This window comes from Hippopotamus amphibius, chromosome 1, assembly GCF_030028045.1.
Source record: "Hippopotamus amphibius kiboko isolate mHipAmp2 chromosome 1, mHipAmp2.hap2, whole genome shotgun sequence".
NCBI lineage: Eukaryota > Metazoa > Chordata > Mammalia > Artiodactyla > Hippopotamidae > Hippopotamus > Hippopotamus amphibius.
In genome coordinates, this window is record NC_080186.1 from 8,598,442 (window position 1) to 8,623,384 (window position 24,943).

Here is a 24,943-nt window from a genome sequence, read left to right on the forward strand (position 1 = left end):
GACTTTATAGTTGCTCGTTAAATAAAAGTGATTGTGGTGAAGTCACACCTCACGTTGGCTGTCAGTTCTAAAATCAGAGAATGCAGCAACAATTGGGAAATCAGTCAAAATTTTCCTCAAATATCCCTTACACCGGGAGGAATCTCTCTTCTGTTTGCAACTCGGCTGTGATTCTCCTTTTAATGTGGCCTTGAAAGCCCTGATCTACTTGGGAGATGCGATGGGCAAATAACTGGATTTTTCTTTCTGTTTTGTACATGTGGTTGAATTCAGTTAAGTGCCTGCTTGAAGCAATTCCATCGTAGCACTTGTCTTGGTTATGAGCGGGCAGGGCTAACACTCAGGGTGGGCGAGTGCTGCTACAGGGCACCATCCTCTCCTTCTCTGCAGCCTGCTGACCCTCTCCCTCTCCTGTAGGCTATGGACTCGGAAGATGACCCCTTGCTGCAGGATGTATGGCTAGAGGAGGAGCAGGAAGAGGAGGAGGAAGCAACGGGTGAGGCCTTTAGGAGGGCCCAGAAGCCGGGGCCCCAAGCCGGGGCAAGGGGGCAGTGTTGCTGGCGGCGCTGGACCCTGCCCTCCCGGCCCCCAGCCTCGGGCTTCTGGAGTACCCTGGGCTGGGCCTTCACCAATCCGTGCTGTGCGGGGCTGGTGCTCTTCCTGGGCTGCAGCATCCCCATGGCTCTGTCAGCCTTCATGTTCCTCTACTACCCGCCGCTGGACATTGACATCTCCTACAATGCCTTTGAGATCCGCAACCATGAGGCCTCCCAGCGTTTCGATGCCCTGGCGCTGGCTCTCAAATCCCAGTTTGGGTCCTGGGGGCGCAACCGACGCGACCTGGCCGACTTCACTTCTGAGACGCTCCAACGCCTCATCACAGAGCAGCTGCAGCAGCTACACTTAGGCAATCGCTCGCGGCCGGCCGCCCGGGGCCCGCACACGGTCCCCGCCGCCCCGCAGCTTGGCCCAGGCTTGTCTTGGGACGACTCCGCCGCTCAGAAGCCAGCAGCCAATCGGAGCAGGCGTTTTCGGCGCGAGACTCCACCCCTGGGGAGCCTGGCAGCCAACCAGAGTGAAGCCCGGGTGAACCGGAGGCGGGACAAGAATGGGCGGCGCCAACCTAGCGCCCCGCCACCCATGGTGGCCTCGGCCAATCAGAGCCGGGCCCGCCGCGGAGCCTCGCGTTGGGACTACTCGCGCTCCTACGTGAGCGCCAACACCCAGACGCACGCGCACTGGCGCATCGAGCTCATCTTCTTGGCGCGTGGCGATGCAGAGCGCAACATTTTCACGAGTGAGCGGCTGGTCACGATCCACGAGATTGAGCGCAAGATCATGGACCACCCGGGCTTCCGGGAGTTCTGCTGGAAGCCCCATGAAGTGCTCAAGGACCTGCCGCTCGGCTCCTACTCTTACTGCTCCCCGCCCAGCTCGCTCATGACCTACTTCTTCCCCACTGAGAGGGGTGGCAAGATTTACTATGATGGAATGGGCCAGGACCTGGCCGACATCCGGGGTGAGCAGCCCTGGGGGTGGTTGGGGCGGGGCCTGCGGGGACAGGGTCTGGAGGAGGCTGGAGGCGGGGCTTGTAAAGGGTGGAGACTGAGGGTAGGTGGGGCTTGTAGGGGAAGGAGGGTGGTTAATAAGGCCGGAAGCGGGGCTTGGAGCTTAAGGGAAGGCTTGATTCTTGATTCAGTACTTTACAGGCTGGTAGGAGGATGGGCTTGGGCTGTGAGGTGGAGTCAGGCTGCAGGTGAGTGCTGGGCAGGCCTGGGGGCCATCATGGAGGAAGGGCAGGGAGCCAGGTTGCGTGTGAGATGGGATCAGAGGGAGGCAAAGAAGGAGGTCTGTGCGCACACCTGGATTGAGGGAGATTGGGAGTTACTGCTATGGCCAGAGTTAGGCTTGTGGTGGGGCTTGAGCCCAAGGTTGATTAGAAGGAAGCTGGGGTGTAGTTACAGAGAACTGGGCATCTGGAGAGAGGCTGGGGTTGAAGGAAGATCAAGGTGTGTTAGTTTGAGGTACATTAAGGATGGGACTTGAGAAAGGATGGGTCGGGGCCAGAGGCTGGATGTGGAGGCGGGGCTTGGATGTGCCTTTTAAGGTGGACATGGACGGGGTTCTAAGCAGATGGAGGCGGGACTGGGATGGGAAGGAGGTACAGGACTACAGCCTTGGAATTAGGTGAGGTTCAAACTGAAATGAAGGTGAAAACTTAGTGGAAGCCACCTGAGCGGATCTGGGGGCTGCTTCTCTTGGGCAGCTGTGATTTGTCTAAACCATCCCTCTGTCCTATTAGAGACAGTTGGAGGCAGCCCAAGCTGGAACAGTTTTCCATTTCCTTAGAAAGGGGGTGAGGTGTTGAGGAGGGCAGGATGATCCTGACAGAGGGTTGCTGGGAGCTGACTCACTGAGCTCCTCGGACCCCTTGACCCCTGCCCCTGCAGGCTCCCTAGAGCTGGCCATGACTCACCCGGAGTTCTACTGGTACGTGGACGAGGGCCTCTCCGCAGAAAACCTCAAGAGCTCCCTCTTGCGCAGTGAGATCCTCTTTGGAGCACCCCTGCCCAACTACTACTCGGTGGATGATCGCTGGGAGGAGCAGCGGGCTAAGTTTCAGAGCTTTGTGGTCACCTACGTGGCCATGCTGGCCAAGCAATCCACTAGGTAGGCGGTCCAACTGCATCCGATGTGTGCCTGTCCCTGTTTGTACCAGGAAAGGGCTGTATTAGGGTAGGGAATTGGTTTCCAGGTGGTTTCCACATCCCCTTCCCTGCAACCTTTTCTCTAGGAAGTCTTTCTTTTCATATCAGGGGCAGAGCCAGATACATCCTCATCATCTCTATGACAGATGAAAGGACGCTTTTCCTGATCAGTGCTAATGGTTAGTGAACATGACAGCTTTGGAGGAACTTCTGCCCTGGAGGTCTTGGGTATTGATTTTCTCCTGAGGTGGTGCTAGAAGGCTTTCTGGAAAGAATATTGACCAGGGTGTAAGGAGTTCCTCTCTGCCTCTACTCTCCAGAGAGATAGTAGGCAAGTCACTTCACTTCTCTGGGCCTCTGCTACTGGTAAAATGGGGATGATGAGTCCTCCTACCCTTCTGCAGTCATTAGGAGGAGATGAACTAAGAGATGTGAAAGAGCTTTCGGCAGTGGGTGCTTTGATTGTCCTCCAATCCTTGTGATGTGTGTCTGAGAATACAACTGGGCCTCTCCCCACCAGGAAAGAGCATTGGATAGTTCATCTGTCAGTCCTGTGAGACAATAACTGCAGTGCCTCTCGGTCTTCTGCCCTGACAAGTCAGCCCCTGGCACAAGAGGAATCATTCTGTCTGAAATACCCTCGTTCCTTTATTAAGCAACTACTGTAATAATCAGAGCTAATATTTATTGAATGCTGACCCTGTGCTACACTCTGTTCTAAGCCCTTTATACACACCATCTAACTTAATTCTTACACCAATCCAGTGAGGGAGGTGCTGTTATGATTATCTCCATCCTACAGTTGAGGAAACTGAGGCACAGTACAATTAAGTAAGCTGTTCAGAATTTTAAGGCAAGTGGTGGAATGGGATTAAAATCCAGGCTTTCTAATGGAGAACCCTTGCCTTATGTGTTTTTACAGCAGTTTACAGCAGTTGCTGTGCCAAGAGTCTTCTCCCAGCCCTGTTTCATTACCAGACGAACCCCTGTTCACCTGCTAAGATCCATCCTGGACATCTTTTTCTTGAGGCTTCGTTAAATGACCACCCTACCTATTTCCACAGTCTCTTTCCTTCTCTATAGGGAGGCAGGAAAAGGCATACACAGGCTTTGAGTCAGATAGATCTGGGGTCGGATCCCAGTTACTCCACCTAATTGTGGGCATTTCAGTGAGCTATTTCATGTCTCCGAGCCACAATTTCATCATAGCATTTGTCACTCTGTATTTTAGTTGTTTAATTCCTTGTCACTCAAAGTGCAACTCTTGAATCAGCATCAGCATCACCTGGGGACTGGTTAGAAATTCAGAATATCAGGGTCTTTCCAAGATCTACAGGCTTTGCAGGTGACTGTTTGGATATTAAAGTCTGAGAAAGTTCTGGTTTAGTTGTTTCTCAGTAGAGTGTGAGTTTGTTGAGGACTGGGATTGCTCCTGCTTCCTTTCTGTAGACCTGACCCCTAGCACAGAACCAGGAATATCTTACTAGGGATTTGTCAGGGTAATGGATGGATGGATGGGTGGATGGATGGCCGGGTGGATGGATGGATGGATTTGAAGTATCTCAGGGAAGGGTACTTGGCTGGGTTGGTAATTGGGAGGGGTTGGGTGTAGAAGGATCTTCAAAGTTTTAGATACGAACAATCACCTCTGCTTATTATGTTCAGCTGCTGAGACAAAACCCCTATCCTGGGTGAAAAGAAAACTCTCCTCCCCTTACCATCGCCCCAGAGCTTCATAGGAGTGGTGACAACTCCCCTGTAGACTTGACTTTAGTGCCTTCTTTTGGATCAATAAAATCTTTTTTATTGGTCTGTTATTGGTTACCGAATAGATGGCAACATGCACCTTAACTTATTACAAAGATAATACAAATTATCACTTCCCCGATAATACCAGAATCTTAGAACTCATTCATTGCATTTATACCTCTTCAGCCTTCTGCATTTTTGTTGCATACATTTTAATTCTGTATATGTTTTAAACCTCAAGACATTACATTCTTATTTTACTGAGTCAGAATCTATTTATATTTATACACATATTTACATTTTCTGTTGCTGTTCATTGCTTTCTATAATTTCATGTTTCCTTCTGGGATCATTTTCCTTGTATCTAAAGAACTCTTTAGTATTTTTTTTTAGTGCAGGTTTGCTGGTGATAAATTCTCTATTTTGTTTGCCTAGAAGGCATCTTTATTTTACTTTCATTTTTGAAGTGTATTTCTGCTGGTATAGAGTTAGAAATTTGCAGTTGTTTTCTTTTAATACTTTAAAGATGTCAATCCATTGTGTTCTGACTTCCATCAGTTTTTGGAAAAAGTCAGCCGTAAATATTTTTGTTGTCCCTTTGAATGATTGTCTTCCTGCTCCCCTCTGGCTACTTTTAAGATTTCTCTTTGTTTTTGGTTTCAACAATGTTACTGTAATGTATGTCAACATGGTTTTTCTTTGTATTTGTTCTGCTTGAATGCACAGAGCTGCTTAAATCTGTGGGTTGATAACTTTCATCAGTTTTAGGAATTTCCTGGCCATTATGTCTTCAAATATTGCTTCTTCCTCATTCTCTGTTCCCTCTCCTTTAAGGATTCTAATTACACAAATGTTAGACATTTTCAGAGTCCCATTTTTTTTTAATGAATATGATAATAAGAGGTGGGAGCTGGAAAGGTAAGCTGAAGAGTCTGGGTAGTTGGCATGCTGCTTTCTTCATTTTTTAAGTTTAATTAAAAAAATTTTAATACAGTTTTAAAGGTTACACTCCATTTACAGTTATTGCAAAATATTGGCTATATTCCCTTTCTGGTACAGTATATCCCTATAGCCTATCTTACACAAGTCCCTTGTGTTTTCAAGGCTCTTTACCAGGTTTGTTTCTTTTCATATCTTTTCTTTCCATGTTTTGGTTTAGATATTCCAATTCACTGATCCTGTCTTCTGCTGTATCTAATCTGCCATTTAGTATCTAATGAGACTTCAATGTTAATGTTATGTTTTTCTGTTGAGAATTTCCAGTGATTCTTTATTATAGATTTAAATCTCTAGTGAAATTTTTCATTCTTTTATTTATTTTGTCCATATTCTCCTCTGTGTTCTTAAGCATATTAAGTTATTAGGTTATTATGGATAACTTGCGGATTTGTTTCTGTGGTCTGTTCTTTCACTTGGTTTTTGGTCATGTGGTCCTGACTGTGAGTATGCCTGGTAATTTTTACTGAGTGATGAATACTGTATATAAAAACATAGAGGTCCAAATGATGTTATTTCTTCCAGAGAAAGGTTATCCTTCCCTCCACTAGGCAGTTGGAGTTGTAGCTGATCACCTTAAACAGTCAGCAGTTACACAGAGTCGAGGCTGGTTTGCACTCCTGAAAAGTCTCAGCCTACCTCTAGTTTGCCCTTGGTTCTCTAGGATTTTCAACTGAGAGCCTCGTGTGTTCTGCAGAGCCCCTTCCCCTGACAGGTTCCAGACCCGAATCTTTGTCTCTCAAAACTGCTAAAAATATCTCTACTCTGCCTTTTCCAGAGGCTTTCTGCTTAGGTTTTTTAGCCTCCTACCCCATACAGCCCCAGAGTTTGGCAGAAGGGCTGAGGAAGAAACTGCAAGTCTCTACCCAAAGCTCTGCTCATTTTTCTGACTCCCTGCCTAGATTTTCAGCCTCCTGCCTGTGTTCAGAATCAGCAAATACCTCCAGGGTAAACACAGTTGTAGAAAGAAAACTTACCTTTTTTAGGTTCTTCCCTTTCTGGAGTCTTAGTCCTCTAGTTCTCATTGCTTCTCTAATGTCATCAAACAGATGATTTCTCAATTTTATCTGATTTTTTGTAGTTCTAGGCAAGAATATTAGTCTTGTGTGAGCTATTCCTTTCTGCTTGAGAGTAAAAATTTGGGCCTGTGTCTTTTTTATAGCCAGTAACTAAGACAGGATCTGGAACCTAGAAGGCATTCTATAACAGCTATATGAATGAATGAATGAATGAACAATTGATTGAACTTTCAGTTTTCAACTCTAATGAAAGATCAATTAGCCCATTTAATTCAACAAAGTAGATAATCCAAAGATCTTTTTTACTTGGTTTTTAAATGTCTTGTTTGGTTTTTTAAACAGCTTTATTGAGGTATAATTGGCATACAACCAACTGGATATACTTAAAAGTTTACAATTTGATTAGTTTTGACCTATGTATACACCATGAAAGTTCACCACAATCAACATAGTGAACAGACCCATCACCTCAGAATTTTATTCATGGTCCCTTGATAATCACTCCATGCTGACTCACCTTGCCTTCTCACTACCACCCAGGACCACTTTCTATTTTCTATCACTCTATATTGCTTTTCATTTTCTAGACTTTTATATACATGGCATCATATAGTATGCACAATTTTGATTGACCTCTTTCATTCAGCTCAAATTATTTTGAATTGTATTCATGTTGTTGCATGTGTTGATAGTTTACTCTTTCTAAATGCTGAGTAGTATCCATTGTGTGGAGATGCCACCTTTTGTTCATTCACTCACTTGTTTATGGATATTTGGGTTGTTTCTAGGTTTGGTTCTTACAGACAGAGATGCTATGAAGCCTTTGTGTGAACAAATGCTTTCATTTATCTTAAATAAATACCTGGGAGTGAAATAACTGGATCATATGATAGGTGTGTGTTTAACTTTATAAGAAACTGCCAAGCTGTTTTCCAAATTGGTTGTACCATTTTACATTCCCACCCAGTGTATAAGAATTCCAGTTCCTCCACAACCTCTCTAACACTTGGTATGGTCAATGTAAAATATTTTAGCCTTTCTACTAGGTGTGTAGTGATATCTCATTGTGATTTGAATTTGAATTTCCCTAATTCCTAGTGACATTCACAGGCTTATTTGACATCCATTTATCCTCATTGGTGAACGATCTATTAAGATCTTTTGACCATATTAAAACTGGTTTTACATTTACTTCTGTGATATTCCATTTTTAATTAATCTTTGTATATGGTGCAAGGCATACACTATATGTACTTTGTATATAGCATAAGGTGCTGATATTTATTTATTATTTTTATATGGATATCCAGTTATTCCAGCATCGTTTGTTGAAAAGATCATTATTTCTCCACTGAATTGCTTTTGCATCTTGGGCAAAAATCTTTTGTCCATATATATGTGGGTCTCTTTCTGGACTCTCTGTTCTGTTCCACTGATCTATTTTTTTATTTGCATACCAGTACTACACTGTGTTGATTATGGTAGCTTTATACCGTGTCTTGTCCAAGTGTTAGTCCTCCAACTTTGTTGTTCTTTTTCAAATTTGTTTTAGTTATTCTAGGTCCTTTGCATTTCCCTATGAATTTTAGAATCAGCTTGTCCATGTCTCCAAATAAAAGCCTGCTAGGATCGTGATTATGGTTGTATCAAATACATGAATCAGTTTGAGGAGAACTGACATCTTAACAATATTGAGTCTTATGACCAATAAACATAGTGGATCTGATGTCTTTTGTCAGATTTATCCCTATTTCATATTCTTATGCTATTGTAAGTGGTATTTTTTTTAAAAAGTTCTCTGCCAATTGTTAGTTGCTAGTATATAGAAACATAATTGACTTTGGGTCCTGCAACCTTTCTAAGCTCCCATATAAGTCTAGAAGTTTTTTGGTAGATTTTATTTGATTTTCTACATAGTTAATTATGTCTTTTGCTAATAAAGACAGTTTTACTTCTTCCTTTCCAATTTGGATACCCTTTACTTCTTTCTCTTGCCTGAATGCACTGACTAGAACCTCCAGTACAGTGTTGAATTAAGTGATGAGAATGGACAACCTTGTATTATCCCTGACCAAAGTATGTACAAGGGTAAGTCAAAAATTATCCACACTCCAATTATATTAAAACTTCTGTAAATTCTACAGCCAGAGTGTGGATAATTTTTGACACACCCTTGTAAGTTTTTTGTAGATGTCCTTTATCAGATTAAGGAGGTTCCTGTCTGTACCTAATTTGTTGATGGTTTTTTTTAAATCAGTAATGAATATTGGATTTTCTCAAATGTTTTTCCTGCATGTAGAGAGAGATCATACAGTTTCTTTTTTAGTTTAATATAGTGAATTATACTGACCGAATTTTTAATTTTGAACTATTCTTGCATTCCTAGGGTAAATCCCCCTTGGTCATGATATATCATCCTTTTTATATAGTGTTAGATTTTATTGTTATTCTTTGTTCATTGGTATATGCTCATGTTGGATACTGGGCTGTAGTTTTCTTGTAATATCTTTGATTTTGGTGTCAAAGTGTCTTACAGAATGAAGTGGGAAGTATTCTCTCAGAGAGTTTGTATAGAACTGATATTCTTCCTTAAATGTTTGATATAATTCACCAGTGAAACTGCCTAGGACGGTTTTAACTACAAATTCAATTTTTTAAATACAAATTCAATTTTTTAAATATACATATAGGGCTATTAAAGTTATTTCTATATTCTCACGCAAGCTTTGGTAATGTATTTCATGAAATTTGTCCATTTCATTTATTTTGTTTTTATTGGAGTATTATTGCTTTACATTGCTTTACCAATTTCTGCTGTACAACAAAGTGAATCAGCTGTATTTATACATATGTCCCCATATCCCCTCCCTCTTGAGTCTCCCTCCCACCCTCCCTATCCCACTCCATTTCATTTAAATTGTCAAATCTGTTGGTACAAAGTGATTCATGATATTCCCATATTTGAATATTTATTAAAAACTATAGTGTTGTCACCTCTTTCATATGTGTCTTACCTCCTTTATTCCTGATCAGTCGGGCTAGAAGTTTATCAATCTTATTGATCTTTTTAAGGAACTAGCTTTTGCTTTCATTGATTTTTCTTTATTGTCCTTCTGTTTATTTATGCTCTGATCTTCGTTATTTCCTTTCTTCCATTTACTTTATATGTAATTTTTTCTTGTTCTACTTCTTGCAGTAGAACCGAGGTCATTGATTCGAAAGCTTTCTTCTTTTCTAATATAGGTGTTTATTGCTATAAAATTCCCCTTAAGCATTATTTTAGCACATCTCACACATTTTGGCATGCTGTGCTTTCATTTTCATTCAATCCAAAATACTTTCAATTTTCTCTTTTGATCTCTTCTAGAACCCTTGTGTTATTTTAAAGTGTGTTAGTCTACAAATATTTAGGAATTTCCCAGATGGTGTTTTGTTGCTAATTTTTAATTTAATTCTGTTGTGGTCAGAGAACATACTTTATATGATTTAAGTTATTCTAAATTTATTGAGTCTTGTTTTATGGTCCAGAGTGTAGTCTGTCTTGCTAAATGTTCCCTGTGCACCTGAAAAGAATGTGTATTCTGCTATTTTTGGGTGGGGTATTCTATAAATGTCAATTAAGTCGTTAGTTGATTGTGTTGTTCAAGTCTTCTGTATCCTTACTGATCTTCTGTCATATTGTTCTGGCAGTTATGGAGAAAGGGGTTTTGAATGCCCACTTATAATTCCAGGTCTGTCTGTTTCTTTTTTCATTTCTATCAGTTTTTGCTTCATGTATTTTACTTTTTTTTTTTTCTTTTTTTTTTCTTTTGGCACATGGGCTTAGTTGCTCCGCGGCATGTGGGATCTTCCTGGAGCTGGGATCGAACCCATGACCTCTACATTGGCAGGCGGATTCTTAACCACTGCGCCACCTAGGAAGCCCTGCTTCATGTATTTTAAAGCTCTGTTATGAGGTCCAAAGCATTTAGTATTGTATTCTTTTAGTGAACTGAGCCCTTTGTCATTTTTAAATTACTGTCTTTATCCCTAGTAATATTCTTTGCTCTGAAATTTGCTTCATTTGTTATTGTTACCACTCCAGCTTTCTTTTGATTCATGTCAGCATGGTATATCATTTTCTGTACTTTTGTTTTTAACCTATTTGTGTCTATATTTAAAGTGAATTTCTTGTAGGCAGCTGGATCTTGATGTTTTTCAATCTAATCTGACTTTCTTTGCCATTTAATTGTGGTGTTTAGACCATTTACAGTTAATGCATTGTTAATACGGTTATACTTAAGACTACTTTGTTTAATTGTATTTGTTGTGTATATTCTTAGTTACCTTTTTCCTCTCTTTGCCTTCTTTTGGACTGAAAATTTTTTGTTATTCCACTTTATTTCCTTTGTTAGTTTTTTAGCTATAACTATTTAGTTTAGTGGTTGCTTTGGGGTTTATAGTATATATCCTTAAATTGTGTATACTACTGTACCTTCAAATGATGTTAAATCACTTCATGTATAGTGTATACTATATATGAATAGTATACCACCTTTATGCTGGCCTTTATGCTGTTGTTGTCACATATTTTATTTTCATATATGTTATAAACCCCACACTACATTATTATTATTTCTGTTTAAATGGTCAGTTGTCTTTTTTAAAGATTTATATAAGTAATAAGAAAATTTTATACATTTACTCATGTTATTACCATTTCCAGTACTTTTTATTCCTTTGTGTAGATGTATGTTTCCACCTGTTACCATTTTCCTTCTGCCTAAAGGACTTCCTTTAACATCTCTTGTAGTGAAGGTAACCTTGAGATAAATTCTTTCAGCTTTTGTATACTGAGAATTCTTTATTTTGCCTTTGTTTTTGAAATATATTTTTTCTGGGTATGGAATTCTGGGTTGACTTTTTTCCCAGTAGGTAAAGGATCATGCCCCATTGTCCTCTCACTTGCATTGTTTCTGAAGAGAAATCTACTGTCATCCTTATTGTTGTTCCTCTGTGTGTAGTGCATCTTTTGCCTCAGGCTGCTTTTAAGATTTTGTCTTGGCCACTGATTTTGAGCAAGTTGATTATGATATGCATTGTTGTAGTTTTATTCATGGTTTTTTTTTTTGTGCTTGGGGTCCATTGCTCGAACCTTTCAATGAATGGGTTTATAGTTTTCATCAAATTTGGAAAATTTTTAACCTCTTTTAAGAAGTCCACTAATCCATATATTAGGCTGCACTGAAGCCTGGCAACTCTTTCAAGCCAGTAAGTCAGAGTAAGTTTAGAGCCCATTCTGTTTTTCGTCTCTCAGAGATCATCGTTCTTTGTTTTCTCATGTCCAGGGGCTTGTTTCATATATTTTCTCATTTTTTTGTTAGTTTCACTGGTAGGGTAAATCTCTCATCTTGTTACTCCATCTTGGCCAGAAGAAGATCTCACTCCTGTTTGTATTTAAAACTCAATTTGACCAGCTTGGTTAAGTTTTTCTTATTAAGAATAACTTCTGTTAAATGCACACTGACTAGCAGTGTAAAACTGAGTATCTGGAAGCTGGTTTGAATTTAGAATTTTGCTGTGCATAATTGAGAATTGGAAGATGACATAGAATTTGGCTATAATTGATTATTATCTGTGTAGAACACTGGTCTCAACGTCACTGATAATTCAGTCCCACCCCAGACATTCTGATTTCATTTGTCTAGAGTATGGCCTGGACATCAGGATTTTTGGAAATCCCACAAGTAATCATAATGTACAGCCAAGGTAAAGAGCCACTGGTGATGTGGATGTCCCCTGGTCTTCCTCCATCTCTGATCCATTCTGTTTTTCCTCTCTCTGCATCCTCCCTCCTTCAGCAAAGTCCAGGTTCTGTATGGGGGCACGGACCTCTTTGATTATGAGGTTCGCAGAACCTTCAACAACGACATGCTGCTGGCCTTCATCAGTAGCAGCTGCATCGCCGCCCTCGTCTACATTCTCACCTCCTGCTCAGGTAAGGCTTCGCCAGAGGCCCTACGTGGAGTCAGCCCCTTCTCTCCTCCCACTGTGCTTCTCTTTGGACAAAGCCTTCCTGCTCAGGAGTGCCAGAAGTGATCTTGAATCTGCTGTGTTAGAGCTGGCAGGGGGAGGGTGCTCAGACATCACTTTCTAACCCTAGGCAGGTAGACTGAGGTACAGAGGCAGTTTGGGCCATGCCCGAGGGCCCCCACCCCTAGAACCTCCCAGAGTTGAACCTTTTGCCCTTTGGCCATCTTTTTCTTGCCAGTAGCCTTGCTGATAAGTTTTGGGGAGTCTAGAGTATTGGACACTTTATGGATTATGCCATACCCCGTTTTATAGTCCCTGCCCTTAGTCCCCCAGTTCACTTTTCCACCACCACCTTCCCGCGTACCCTGGCTGCTTCTTTCTGCATATACAGTAGGTACTCTCTGTTGTTCAAGTAAGTGAGAGATTGGTCATAGCTTCAAAAATGGAAAAGACACTCATGTATCCACGTAACAAATACTAATTGGACACCAACTATATGCTAGATGCTTGAAGCTGCCAGGGATCCAGACACGAGGTGAACGTCACAGACACACTTCCTACCCCCATGGAGCCTCTAGGCTACTGGGGCGACAGATGCAAATATATAATAATTCCCTACTAGCACTTGAGACAAGTTCTGCAAAGATGAGGGCCCATGAACAGCTTGACTTACTCAGAAAGGGCTTCATCTGCCACTCAGGCCTCCTGCCTGGCCCCTTCTCTGGGTAGAAAACCACGCTGGGCTGCTGGAGGTGCTCCCTGGGGTGGGGGTGTGTGAGGCAGGGCCCGGCAGGGGCCAGGGACACAGAACGGGTGTGTTCTGCTGGGCACCCACTCTGTCCATCCTCTTGCCCTGCCCAGTGTTCCTGTCCTTCTTCGGGATTGCCAGCATTGGCCTCAGCTGCCTGGTGGCACTCTTCCTGTACCACGTGGTCTTTGGGATCCAGTACTTGGGCATCCTGAATGGCGTGGCTGCCTTCGTGATAGTGGGCATTGGTGAGTTGCCTCTGTTGCCGTGGTAATGGGCCTCCCACTTGAGACCTCTGTCCCCAAAAGGGCCTTCTCCCAGGATGCAAAGCCTGGCTTTCATGGGGGCTCCAAAAAGTCCCCTCTCAGACCTCAAAGCCTTGGAGATGGGGTGGTTAGAATATGAGTGGGGTGATCCTTGGCATATGGTGGGTGGAGCCCCCAAGGGAGTAGAAGGAGCAGGTGGGTATGCTGGGTGGAGGTGAAGAATGGTGGGGAAGTGGGACAGGGACTACGGTTTGGAGGACGGGGCCTCGTTCTGGGGAGGGGGTGGGGCCAAGGATCATGGAGGGTGGCGCTTGGGTTCTGGGCCCAGGCTGGCTCTGAGCCTGGAGCCAGCAGAGAGATCCTGAGCCCTGCTGGCCCGGGACTCCCTCCCGCAGGCGTGGACGACGTCTTCGTGTTCATCAACACCTACCGCCAGGCCACCCACCTGGAAGACCCGCAGCTGCGGATGACCCACACCATCCAGACGGCGGGCAAGGCCACCTTCTTCACCTCCCTGACCACGGCCGCCGCCTACGCAGCTAACGTCTTCTCGCAGGTGCGAGCCCGCGCTGCGCCCCGCCCTGACCTCCCCGTGCCTCCCGTGCACACGGGCCCCCGCCTCTGCCCTTCCCACACGCCTTTTCTCTTGGGGCCACGCAGCCTCTGCCTCAAGGTTCTTGCCATGTCCCTAGGGTCCATTTTTTTCTTTTTTTAAAAAAATTTTTTATTGGAATATAGTTGATTTACCGTGTTGTGTTAGTTTCAGGTGTACAGCAAAGTGAATCAGTTATACATTTACATACGTCTGCTGTTTTTTAGATTCTTTTCCCATACAGGCCATTACAGAGTATTAATTAGAGTTCCCTGTGCTGTGCAGTAGGTCCTTGTTAGTTATCTGCTTTATATGTAGTGGTGTGTATATGCCAAGCCCAATCTTCCAACTTATCTCCCCCACCACCTTAGAGTCCATTTTTGTTACTAATCCTCATTACCAGAATTCAACAAATGGGAAGATTATAATAATACAGCTAGTGTTTCTTATTGATGCTCGTGAATGATAATCCAGCCTCTGCCCTGAAGGGCATTTGGCAGTTTCCCAAAGTTCCCCAGCTGGTAAGGGGGGAACCTGCCCACATCTTCTGACCCGGGTCCAGGGTCCTCTCCACCCACGGGCTTCACGCAGCATCATCACCCTCGCTCACTTTCCTCCCGCTGGCCCCACGCTCCTTCACGTCAGAGTTGGGCTCAGGCTCAGGCTCTTAGGCCAGGTACTTGGTGCCGACAGAGCCTGTCAGGCAGTGAGCCTACCTGAGTCTAGAGGTTTTATGACCTGGGCCGAGGATCCTGTCTAGAAACCACTAGATGCTTTGAGATTCTCCAGGCCTTCCTAGAGAACCACATCCAGAAAACAGGCAGAGCTGGGGGTCACATCCCACCTCTGCCGTTTTCTGGCTGTGTGACCTTTGGCAGGTTGTTTAACCTCTCTGAGCCTCACTTTCTTCACGTGTACCTTGTCAGGGACTGACCTGAGATGATTATGAAAGTGTTTCACAAACAGCGAAGGCCTCTGCTTATTGACTATAGTTTCCTCCTGATCGCCACACTGTGTGCAGGTCCCCACGACACTTCTGGAGCTCACCCAGCCTCCCTGTTCCCATCACGCAGCTTTCCCTGCCCCCTCGCTGACACATGGCCTGCTCTGACAGGGCGTGACTTCCTCTGTCCTTCATGTAATGACAGTTACAGAGCACTTGCTCCATGCCGGGCACTGTTCCAGGCAGAGGGCTGCAGTGTGGACCAGAGGTGGGACTCTTTCTCCCCTGCCGTGCCCCTGGCAGCAGCCCGGTCCCCTAATGTCCTCCTAGGCCAGTGCTTCCATTCTGGCGGCCCCAGCTTCCTCATCCTGCCTCAGTCTGGGGATGAGTGGGGTCCTGAGTGCCTCGCTGCAGAGTCCCCAGGTTCCCTGGGCTCCAGGCCCGATAGCCCACATCCCCCCCACCTCTCCATTGCCAGATCCCGGCCGTCCACGACTTTGGCCTGTTCATGTCTCTCATCGTGTCCTGCTGCTGGCTGGCTGTGCTCTTCACCATGCCTGCCGCCCTGGGCATCTGGAGCCTTTATGTGGCACCGCTGGAGAGCGCCTGCCAGACCAGGTGAGCTGGGCAGGCTGGCGGGGCGGGGGGGGGAGGGGGACGGGACAGGGGGCGTGTCCTCCTTTCACGGAATAGCCATAACAGGCCCTTCGGGGGGCCATTCAGCACACCATCCTCTCTCCCCAAAGCCTCGTGATTCACCATTGAGCACCTTCTGTATGCCCAGTCCTATGCTAGGCACGACTGGGAGAGCAGAGGGAGAAGATAATCCTGTCCAGTTGCTACATTTGTGATCACCTACTGTGTGCCGGGAAGTGGGCAGAGCACTTCTATACGAGATCTTATTGCCGCCGCCCCTGCCCCAAGGGCCCTGGGAGCTGGGTCCTCTTATTTCACCCATTTTATAGATGAGGAAACACAGGCTTGGAGAGGATGGGCAACTTTCTCAAGGTCACCCATTTAATAGGCAGCAGAGCCGAGATTTAGACCCATAATCTGACTCTGGGTTCCATGCTCTCAACCTCCACGTTAAATGTCCTCGGGGTTCTCATCTTGGGGGAGGAACAATATTTAGATGCAGTGAGCCATGTGCAGAGCTGATTGGATCAGCCCAGAGATGCTGCTGCTGAAGGTTGAGGGGTTGGGGTCTCGTGGGCCAGGGGGTTGGGGGAGGGGTGGACAAATGGAATCCTGCCTGGGTGGCTGCCTGGGTTGGGAGTCCTGAGGAATGGTGGAGGGTCTGCGCTTGGGGCAGGACATACAAGGGTAGGACTGTCAGGGGTCCGTGACAGTGTCCACCTAACCGTGGTGAGCCAAGGAGGGACAGCGAGGAGATGAGAGGCCAGCAAGGAGCTCAGACTTGGGCCCCGGATGGGCTCCTCTGCTCTCCCACGCACACCCCCCCTTCAGGGCCACCATGTGTGGCGGTATGGGTTGGGCACTGCACAAGGGCACTCTGGCTGAGGCACGGCCCTCTGCACTGTGGACATTCAGATGTGACCATTTCTATGACAGTTTTGTGACACAGAAGCAAAGTGTCTTAGGTACAGGGCTCCTTGTTTCTCATCTCTACAGAGACACCAGCTAAGCCCACCGCATCCTGCCCCCCAGTCTGGGGCAGTGGATGCATCAGTCTTCCCAGTCCTGGGCTCCAGCCTCAGCCTCTTTCCTTGGCAGCTGGAGAACCTTGGGCGTGTTACTTAACCTCTCTGCATCTCACTTCCTGTTCTGTAAAATGGGTGCATATAGCCCTGTGAGGATCAACGAGAGACTCCGCGTGGGGCTGCCGCTCACTGCCTGGCATGTAGTGCTCCTGGCATGCTCACCGTGTGCATTATTCTTGTCCGCAGTCCCTAGGGCAAGGCTCGTCTCCCCCGCATTCACTCCAGCCGAGACCTCAGCTCACCCTCAGCCCAGCCCCGCTTCCCTGTCCTCTTGGTGCCAGGGCCCCGGGGCACACGACAGCAGGGGTATGCTTCCCCTGCTTTGGTCACCTTGATGCTTGGGCAGCTGCAAGCCATCATCCCCTGTCCCTGGGTAATGGCTGCTGTCACCATTTGTGTCCTTAGAGCAAGAGAGGCCCCCTAGGGCCCCGGGGAGATGGTGCTGAGAAAACTCAGGTGCAGGCTCCTGGAGCCAGTGACGCGTGTCCTGTGTGAGTTGTTGGCAGCGGTGTGAACCTGGGCTCCCATGCAGCTGGGGCCTTCCCCACCCTCCCCGGACACCCAGGACTCACCCCTCCCCCACTCTCTCCCAGCTGCCACCAGACATGTGGCCGCAAGAGCTCCCTGCACTTCCCCGGGGACGTGTTTGCTGCTGCTCCTGAGCGGGCTGGGGGCAGCCCTGCACAGGGCCCCATGCCCTACCTGGATGACGACATCCCCTTGCTGAACGTGGAAGAGGAACCGGGTGAGAGCTGGTGGGGACCCAGGGGCTGCCTCCACCCAGGGGAAGCAGCCCTTGACGAGCTGGTGGGAGGACAGGCTGGTCCTGAGGCGGGGGCGGGACGAGAGCCCCATCAGGCGTTTTTGGGCTTCCCTGGAGAGGGCGGGGACAGGGTGGGCTTTGACCCGCTTCTGGGCCAGCCCTCTGACGGGCCACCGCTCTGCCCTAGCAGTGTCGCTGGAGCTGGGAGACGTGTCCCTCGTGTCTGTGCCCCCCGAGGGCCTGCAGCTGGCCCCCGGTGGGGGCAGCCGGGGGCAGCTCATTGCGCAGCTGCAGGAGCTGCTGCACCACTGGGTCCTGTGGTCGGCCGTCAAGAGCCGTTGGGTGATTGTGGGTAAGTGGGCTCTCCACGCTCCTTGCCCCATCTTGCGGCTTCTCCCAGCACCAGAGGTGTGGGGGACAGACCCCCCCCAAAGAACATGAAGGCATTGAGAGCCCGCCCCATTCCCCCAAATGAGCTAGAGGTCAGAGACCTGGACAGGTGTCCCTCACTCTCTGGGAGCCTCACCCCCTTCCCACGTAGAATAAAGCTGGTCCGTGATAGCTGTTGCTTATTGAGCACCTACTATGTGCCAGCCATGGTGCTGGGCAGCAGAGCAGAGCGCCCGATGCTTGGCTCTGCAGTGAGACCAGCTCGGCTAAGCTGGGGTCCTAATTCTGCCACATACTGGTGGCGCCCCCTTGCCTGGGCCAGGTAACCTGAGCCTCAGTTTCCTGTCCTACAAGTGAGGGTGAGAATAGTGTCTGGTACGGAGGTTGTGGGGAAAGCCACAGTGTATGTAAAGGACTTAGCCCCGTGCGAGGCATGCAGTAAGCGCTCAGTGAAAGTTAAGCGCTATTATTATCATCATTGACTGTATTCAGGTCTGTGTGAGACCAAGTGAATATGCCGCCTCTTTATAAACTGTTAAGGGCTCTAAGATGGTGGCTGGTTCTTGTCCCGGAATGTGAGCTTGTGGCTTATAGTGTGACCACCAATGACACGCAGAACAACCGACCCTGCCTCCAGGGAACAGATTCCCAGCAGCCTCACTCACAGGCAGGCACGCTGGGCCTTTGCCTGCTCCCTTGGGATACCTGGCCCCGCTTCCCCTTCCCATCCCCACAGAGGGCGCGGCTCTTTCCCAGGGCTCTGGAGGCCCCAGCTGTGCACGTGCTGCCCTCGCCGCAGCCCACCCCCACCCCCACCCCTAGCCCCAGCCCTGCCTAGTGCAGTGTCCTTTCCTCGCAGGGCTCTTTGTCTCCATCCTCATCCTGTCCCTGGTGTTCGCCAGCCGGCTCCGTCCCGCCAGCCGGGCCCCACTGCTCTTCCGGCCCGATACCAACATCCAGGTGCTGCTGGACCTCAAGTACAACCTGAGTGCCGAGGGCATCTCCTGCATCACCTGTTCAGGTGAGGGTTTCCTGCCAGGGTGTCCCCTATGGGCCCCTGCCCCCTTTGGAGTCCAGATCTCAGAGACGAGAGGTGCGAGATCTGGGCTCCCCATCGCTGCGTGACCTCAGGCAAATCAGTCCACCTCTAAGCCTTAGTGTTTCCACATTTCATTAAACAAATATTTATTAGGTGCCAGCTGTGCTGGTGCTGGGAAGGCCACAGAGGGCAGGACAGGCTTCCTGAGCTCAGGGAGTTCATTCTGCTGCTGGGGCAGGCCGTGGAATAGTAGATCTGAGCTGTGGTGGACAAAAAGCAAGGTGCCTGGAAAGCTCAGCATCATGGAAGGCTTCCTGGAGGAGGGAATGTCTAAGCTAAGCTGTGTAGACTGGAAAGGACTTAGCCTGGCTGGGAAGAGAGAGGAGGGCAGGAGTTGGCCTGGCTGGGAAGGGAGAGGAGGAAAGTGGTCTAGGCAGGGGGGCACCAGAGGTGGGAAAAACCAGGGCCAAGTTTGAGGCCGGTATTTGGAGGAGCTAAAGCTAACCAGATGGGCTGGGTCAGGGCCTGCTGGGCTACAGTGAGGAGTCTGGATTGTATTATAATTGGCACTGGAAGCTAGTGGAGGGCTTTAAGCAGAGAGGGGCCAGGCTCTGTGATCAGAGGGCCAGCGTGGAGCGTGGCTGGGAGCCCAGGTAGGAGGCTGGTGTAGTCATCTAGTCAAGAGACAGTGGGGGCTGGGGCCAGCGTGGCTGATGGTGGCAGTGAAGTGGAGAGATTTTTAGGAGGTGAAATCCGCAGGACTTGGTGATGGAGTACGTGCTGGGGATGAGCAAAGAGGTAAGATGAAGATGTCTGCTGGCCTTAGAGCCAGCCTGATCCAGGCCCTCGTCTTAGACAGGGGAGCCTGAGGTTGGGGCTGGGGAGGAGGAAGTCGACCCAAGGTCATCTAGCTTTGCCGGGTGGTTAGAAACCAAATGAGAAGATGCTTGGGCAAGTGCTTCCAGCTCCTGGGGGAAGACCCGCTGACTGCTGTAATTGCCTTCATGTAATGAGGGTGGTGTTCAGATTAACCTGGCCTTCCCCTTGGTAATGGCATTAGCCAAATGCATGATAATCGGCTGCAGCTCAGAGAGGTGCCCGAGGAGCCCCTCCTAAACTGGAGGCAGCCCAGCCACGTCCCCTGCTCCTCCCCCTCCTGCCTGGGCATCAAATTCCGCTCCATTCTCACTGCTGCTGCAAGGCCTCCCATCATCCCTCTGTGCCTGGAAGCAAAAAGTGTGTCTGCTCCCACTTCACAGATGGACAAACACTGGGGTGATCCAGAAGTTCCTGGAAATATCTGGAGAAGGGCCAGGACCCCAGCCCGAGTCCAGCCCCGGCCCTGTATCTCAGCCTCTGAACCGCCTCTTAAAGGGGCCCTTCATGTTGTAGCAAAAAGAGCTTCGGCTTTAGGGGCAGACGAGACAGGTCCTGCTGGGGCTCTGCCTCTCACTTCCCTGCAGGTCATGTAACCTCCCTGAACCTCTCTTTGCTTCTCTGTCAAATGGGGTTAATTAATAACAACCCCCTAGCATCACTGTGAGGATTACATTTTTGAAGGTGTAAAATTGCTCTCAGTAAAAAACAAAAACAAACAAACTCATCCTCAGTGCTTGGGGCAAAACAGGAGGTCTCCCCTCATCTCTGCTAGTTGAAAACGTGACATTTCTAATTATTCCTATTTATTGAGCAGTTATCTCGAGCCAGACACGTTGCTAAGCCCATGAGGTACAGCATCCCCTTTGGTCCCTCAGCCACTCTCTGGTGGTGCCCTCTGGGGTGTCATCCCATTTGACAGAGGAGGGAAGTGAGGTGAGGATGAATAGGGAAAGCTTCAGTGTCTTTCTCCGGGTGGGGGTGGCAGGTGCCTCTTTTGACTTAAGATTCTTGTAAATTCAGCATTTGGTGTTTCTTCAGTTCCCTCTAGTTTCTTTTAGAAAAAACCCTTTCCTCTGATGCCCTGACATCACCCCCTTTCCTGAAGGCCCCAGGCCTGTGTCCCTGGGTTGTCACTGTCCCAGCTTCGGCTGGGCCCAACCAGCGAGGCCCTGCTGTCCCTGACACGGTGCGGGGGGGCGGGGTAGGTCTCTTCCAGGAGAAGCCCCACAGCCTGCAGAACAACATCCGGACATCCCTGGAGAAGAAGAAGAGGGGCTCAGGGCTGTCCTGGACCGGCCGGCCTGAGGCCACCCTTCAGGGTCAGTGGGGAGTATGGACTGGCTGGGTAGGGGTGTCGGAAGGTCCTGGTACAAGCGTGCAGGGGCCCTGCAGGGAGAGTGGATTACATCCATTCTTCGATTCTCCTTGGAGAATGAGAACCTGTGTTCTTGAGTCACTGTGGGAGGGTGGCCCCAGGGGAGGGGGTGAACTTGAGGCCCCCGCCCATCATCCCACCAGCTCTCCTCAGCCATAACAGGGCCATCCCCTCCTGCCACCACCCCAGCCTGACCTGTGGTTCCCTGTGAACCTGCCTCATGTGCCAAGTCCATCCTGAGTGTCTTGGGGAGGGCAGGGACATCCTGAACGCTGGAGACTGGCTCATCCCTGCTGGGGTCTCCGTCAGAGGTGGAATACTGGGAGGCATGTGGGAATTAACCCCCCACATGGGGCAGTTCTGTGTGTCCTTGTCACCCACGGCTATTGCCACCACTCTGTGCCCACCATCCTCGTCACCAGCACAGCCCCACCATTCACACCGGGCATGTGGCGTCACCATTGGCATCACTGCCAAGACCTACTCCATACTGCCACATCTTCCACCATCACTGTCACTCTCTCCACCCGTGCTGCCACCCCATCCCAGTGACCACCACCACCTCCCCCTCCATCTGTGCCACCAGCCCCTCCCAGTGTCCACCCCCAACAACTGCTCCCCCATCATTGCTGTGGGCTCGGTCCAGTAGAGAGGAACAGAGCCAGCATTCGAAGATGAGCCCAAGGTCAGGCTCAGTTCCTCAGTCGACGGAGAAGAGGCTGGGTTGCTGCAGGCTTGGGGAAGCCAGTCGAGGTGATTGTCCCCCCTCCTCCACCCTTCGTTTGTCCCTAGACTCCCCGGGCACCGTGTATGTCTCCAAGGTGAAGAGCAGAGGCCACCCGGCTGTCTACAGGTTCTCCCTCAACGCCAGCCTGCCTACCCCTTGGCAGACTGTGTCCGCCGGGGACGGGGAGGTGTTCTCCTTCCAGGTGAGCCTGGGCTGTCATGAAGTGAGACGCCACGGCCAGGGGAGGGGGCCCTTGATGCTGCACTGGTGGGCACTGGCCACGTAGGGGTGGGGGCAGGGTCTCCAAGGATGGAGCTGCACCAGGCAAGTGAGGGCCCTCTCCCACTCTCAGCCAGGTGTGCGGCAGGGGCCTGCAGAGTGGTCAGGGCACGGGCTGCTGAGTCAGCCAGGGCTGGGTTCGAGTCCTGGCTCTGCCACGTACAACCTGTGTGTCTTGGGGAAGATTACTTAATCTCTCTGAGCCTCAGTTTCCTCCTCTGTGAAATGGGGGTATGAAATGTACCAGCCAGGAACGTTGGAGGTACATGAGGCAAGGCCTGGGTGTTCTGTAACAACTGGAATGTAGTAAGTGCTCAGCACAATGGGAGCCATTAGTTAGATGGTTGTTCTCGGCCTCTGTTCCAGCACCCCCAGGAAAGGGCCTCCGGGGCCAACCCAGGCCTCTGATTTTTCCTTTTCGAGAATCATTTGTGTTTCTTTAACCTGTTACACCTCCAGGTGACAATTATACATGTCAACTCATTTGTTCAGGGTTGATAGTTCCACTTGAAAGATGGGGTGTGTGAGGCATTCCCTGGCTCTGACCTTTGCACTGCGGTTCCCACTGCCTGGAAGGCTTTCCTTCCAGCTTCGTGTGTGGCTGGCTCCCTGTTCAGGTCTCAGCGTAAATGTCACCTCCTCCTAGGGCCCTATCCTGGCTGTTCTTCTCAGTGTGCCCTCCTCTTCCACTGCCCCATTCATCCTGTGTCATATCATCCTAATATTTAAGTCAGAGCCCTTAAAAGAATCTGAAGCCATCGTGATTGGCAGCTCCAGGAGGGCAGGGACCAAGCCCATCTGGCCCCCGGCCGTATCCTCAGAGCCCAGCTCAGGGTCTGGCTTGGAGTAAACCCTCAGGTGAAGGAAGGACTGAGGCTCAGAGAGAAAGGGACCGATTTGCCCCATCTTTAAACTCAAACCCAGGCCTCCTGAGCCTCTGCCCAGGGCTCTGTCCCCCACTCTGGGGGCTGGAACGGGGGCGGGGGTGGGCAGCACTCCAGGGAGGGAGGGGACCGAGCCTGAGGCTGGGCCCAGGCCGAGGCAGCCTCCCGGAGTCACCTGTCTTGTCTCTGTCAATCCACTGCTTAGGTGTATAGAGCGCCTTTTGGTAACTTCACCAAGAAGCTGACCGCTTGTATGTCTACAGTAGGGCTGCTCCAGGCGGCGAGCCCCGCCCGCAAGTGGATGGTGACGACCTTGGCCTGCGACAGCAAGCGGGGCTGGAAGTTTGACTTCAGCTTCTACGTGGCCGCCAAGGAGCAGCAGCACACCCGGTAACAGAGCCTTGCAGATAAGCCGCTTTCCACCAGCCCGGCCCAGCTCTTTGCCCCTCTCACGAGAAGTGTCCGCAGGCACCTTTAAGACACCCTTGTCCATTTCCACACATCTGTTCAGACGGTTCTCTGCCCAGGACTGGGGAGTGGGAAACACCAGGCCTGCGGTTTGCTCCGCTATCTGTCGCCTCCATCTGGGTGGCTCTGCAGGAGGCGTGGTGGCCGTCTAGCTACCCCTCCGCACGCCAGGCAGGTCCCAGCTCAGAGCTTTTGCATTTGCTGTTCCCTGGGCCTCGAATGCTCTTCCCCAGCTCCTCCTGGGATCGATTTCTTCTCAAGATTCAGGTCCTTACCCAGATGCCCACCCCACCCAAGGCTGCCCCTGACCGGACTGCCCTCCCCCCGGCTGAAATGGCCACGCCCCATCCCTCTTCTGCATGCATCACCCCGCTGCTCTCGTTCTGGCTCCCACCAGCACCTGGAATCATACTGACTGTTGGTTTATCACCTGTCTTTGCCCAGGAGCACGCAGGCACCCTGCCGTGAGCAGCTTAGGGTTCTGTGCTGATCCCCTCACCTAGCACAGGGCCGGGCACGTAGCAGGTGCTCAGGAAACACTTACTGAGCGAGTGAATAAATGAAAGAATGAACGAGTACACTGCATTCCCCTCTGAGGCACTACCCACACCCTCAATACATGCAATTAATTCAGAAAGTGTTTGTTCCGTGTTGCCTCTCCCTCAGACTGGGAGGTGACAGGAGGGAGCCCGTGTCTGGTGTCTTTACCTAGTGCATACCCACGCCCTAGGTGCCTGGCATGAAGTAAGTGCCCGTGAATACTTAATGAGCAACTGCATCCTGTGCCTCGGGGGTCTCTGGGCCAGCTGGGGGCATCTTTTCCCAAGTTTCCTCCCCCACGTCCTGACCGTTGAGGCTGTGTTAGTTAGGGCCTTACTCTCTCTCATCCGTTCATTCATTTAATAAACCTTGAGCACCGACTGTGCGTGGGCGCGGGGCTAGCGCTGGGGATGGAAAACAAGACAGATGTGACTCCTGCCCTCGGGCCAACTCGCGGGAGACAGCAGCTAACAAGTCAAGCGCAATGTCATTACAAATTACAGTACGTGCTCTGAAAGGAAGAGCCCGCTGCTGCCGTGGTCCAGAGAACAGCAGTGCGGGGCCTGCGCTGGTGACACCAGGGGCCATGGTCTCTGACAGCCTGGCCTTGGGGAATTGAGCTCCCACACAAGGCTGATGCCTGGGGCAGGGGGATGACCAACGTGGACTCACTGGGCCCTTCTGGCCTGGCAGACCTGGGCTCAGCGGGTGGGGAGGGCGAGGGGTCCCTCTGCCTGCTCTCCAGGGCTGGGCTCACTCTGCACGTATACAGTAGCCACTGGGGTCAGGCTGCCTGGATGAGCTTAGAAGATTCTAGAAACAGCCTTGAGCTACATTAAGTCTAG

General features: G+C 49.4%; 1 protein-coding gene across 1 annotated transcript in view; it reads left to right on the top strand.

The window, feature by feature from the left end:
* The first annotated feature begins 420 nt into the window (after nt 1-420).
* The window catches only part of DISP3 (dispatched RND transporter family member 3), a 31,687-nt gene continuing 7,164 nt past the window's right edge, over nt 421-24,943 (top strand). Inside the window, exons 1-12 of the mRNA XM_057750810.1 lie at nt 421-1,519; nt 2,451-2,670; nt 12,313-12,449; nt 13,346-13,480; nt 13,894-14,054; nt 15,512-15,651; nt 17,348-17,499; nt 17,708-17,869; nt 18,767-18,928; nt 21,031-21,144; nt 21,993-22,129; nt 23,296-23,480. Of these exons, the coding sequence (XP_057606793.1) occupies nt 421-1,519; nt 2,451-2,670; nt 12,313-12,449; nt 13,346-13,480; nt 13,894-14,054; nt 15,512-15,651; nt 17,348-17,499; nt 17,708-17,869; nt 18,767-18,928; nt 21,031-21,144; nt 21,993-22,129; nt 23,296-23,480 (2,804 nt within the window). The remainder of the gene's footprint in view (nt 1,520-2,450; nt 2,671-12,312; nt 12,450-13,345; nt 13,481-13,893; nt 14,055-15,511; nt 15,652-17,347; nt 17,500-17,707; nt 17,870-18,766; nt 18,929-21,030; nt 21,145-21,992; nt 22,130-23,295; nt 23,481-24,943) is intronic.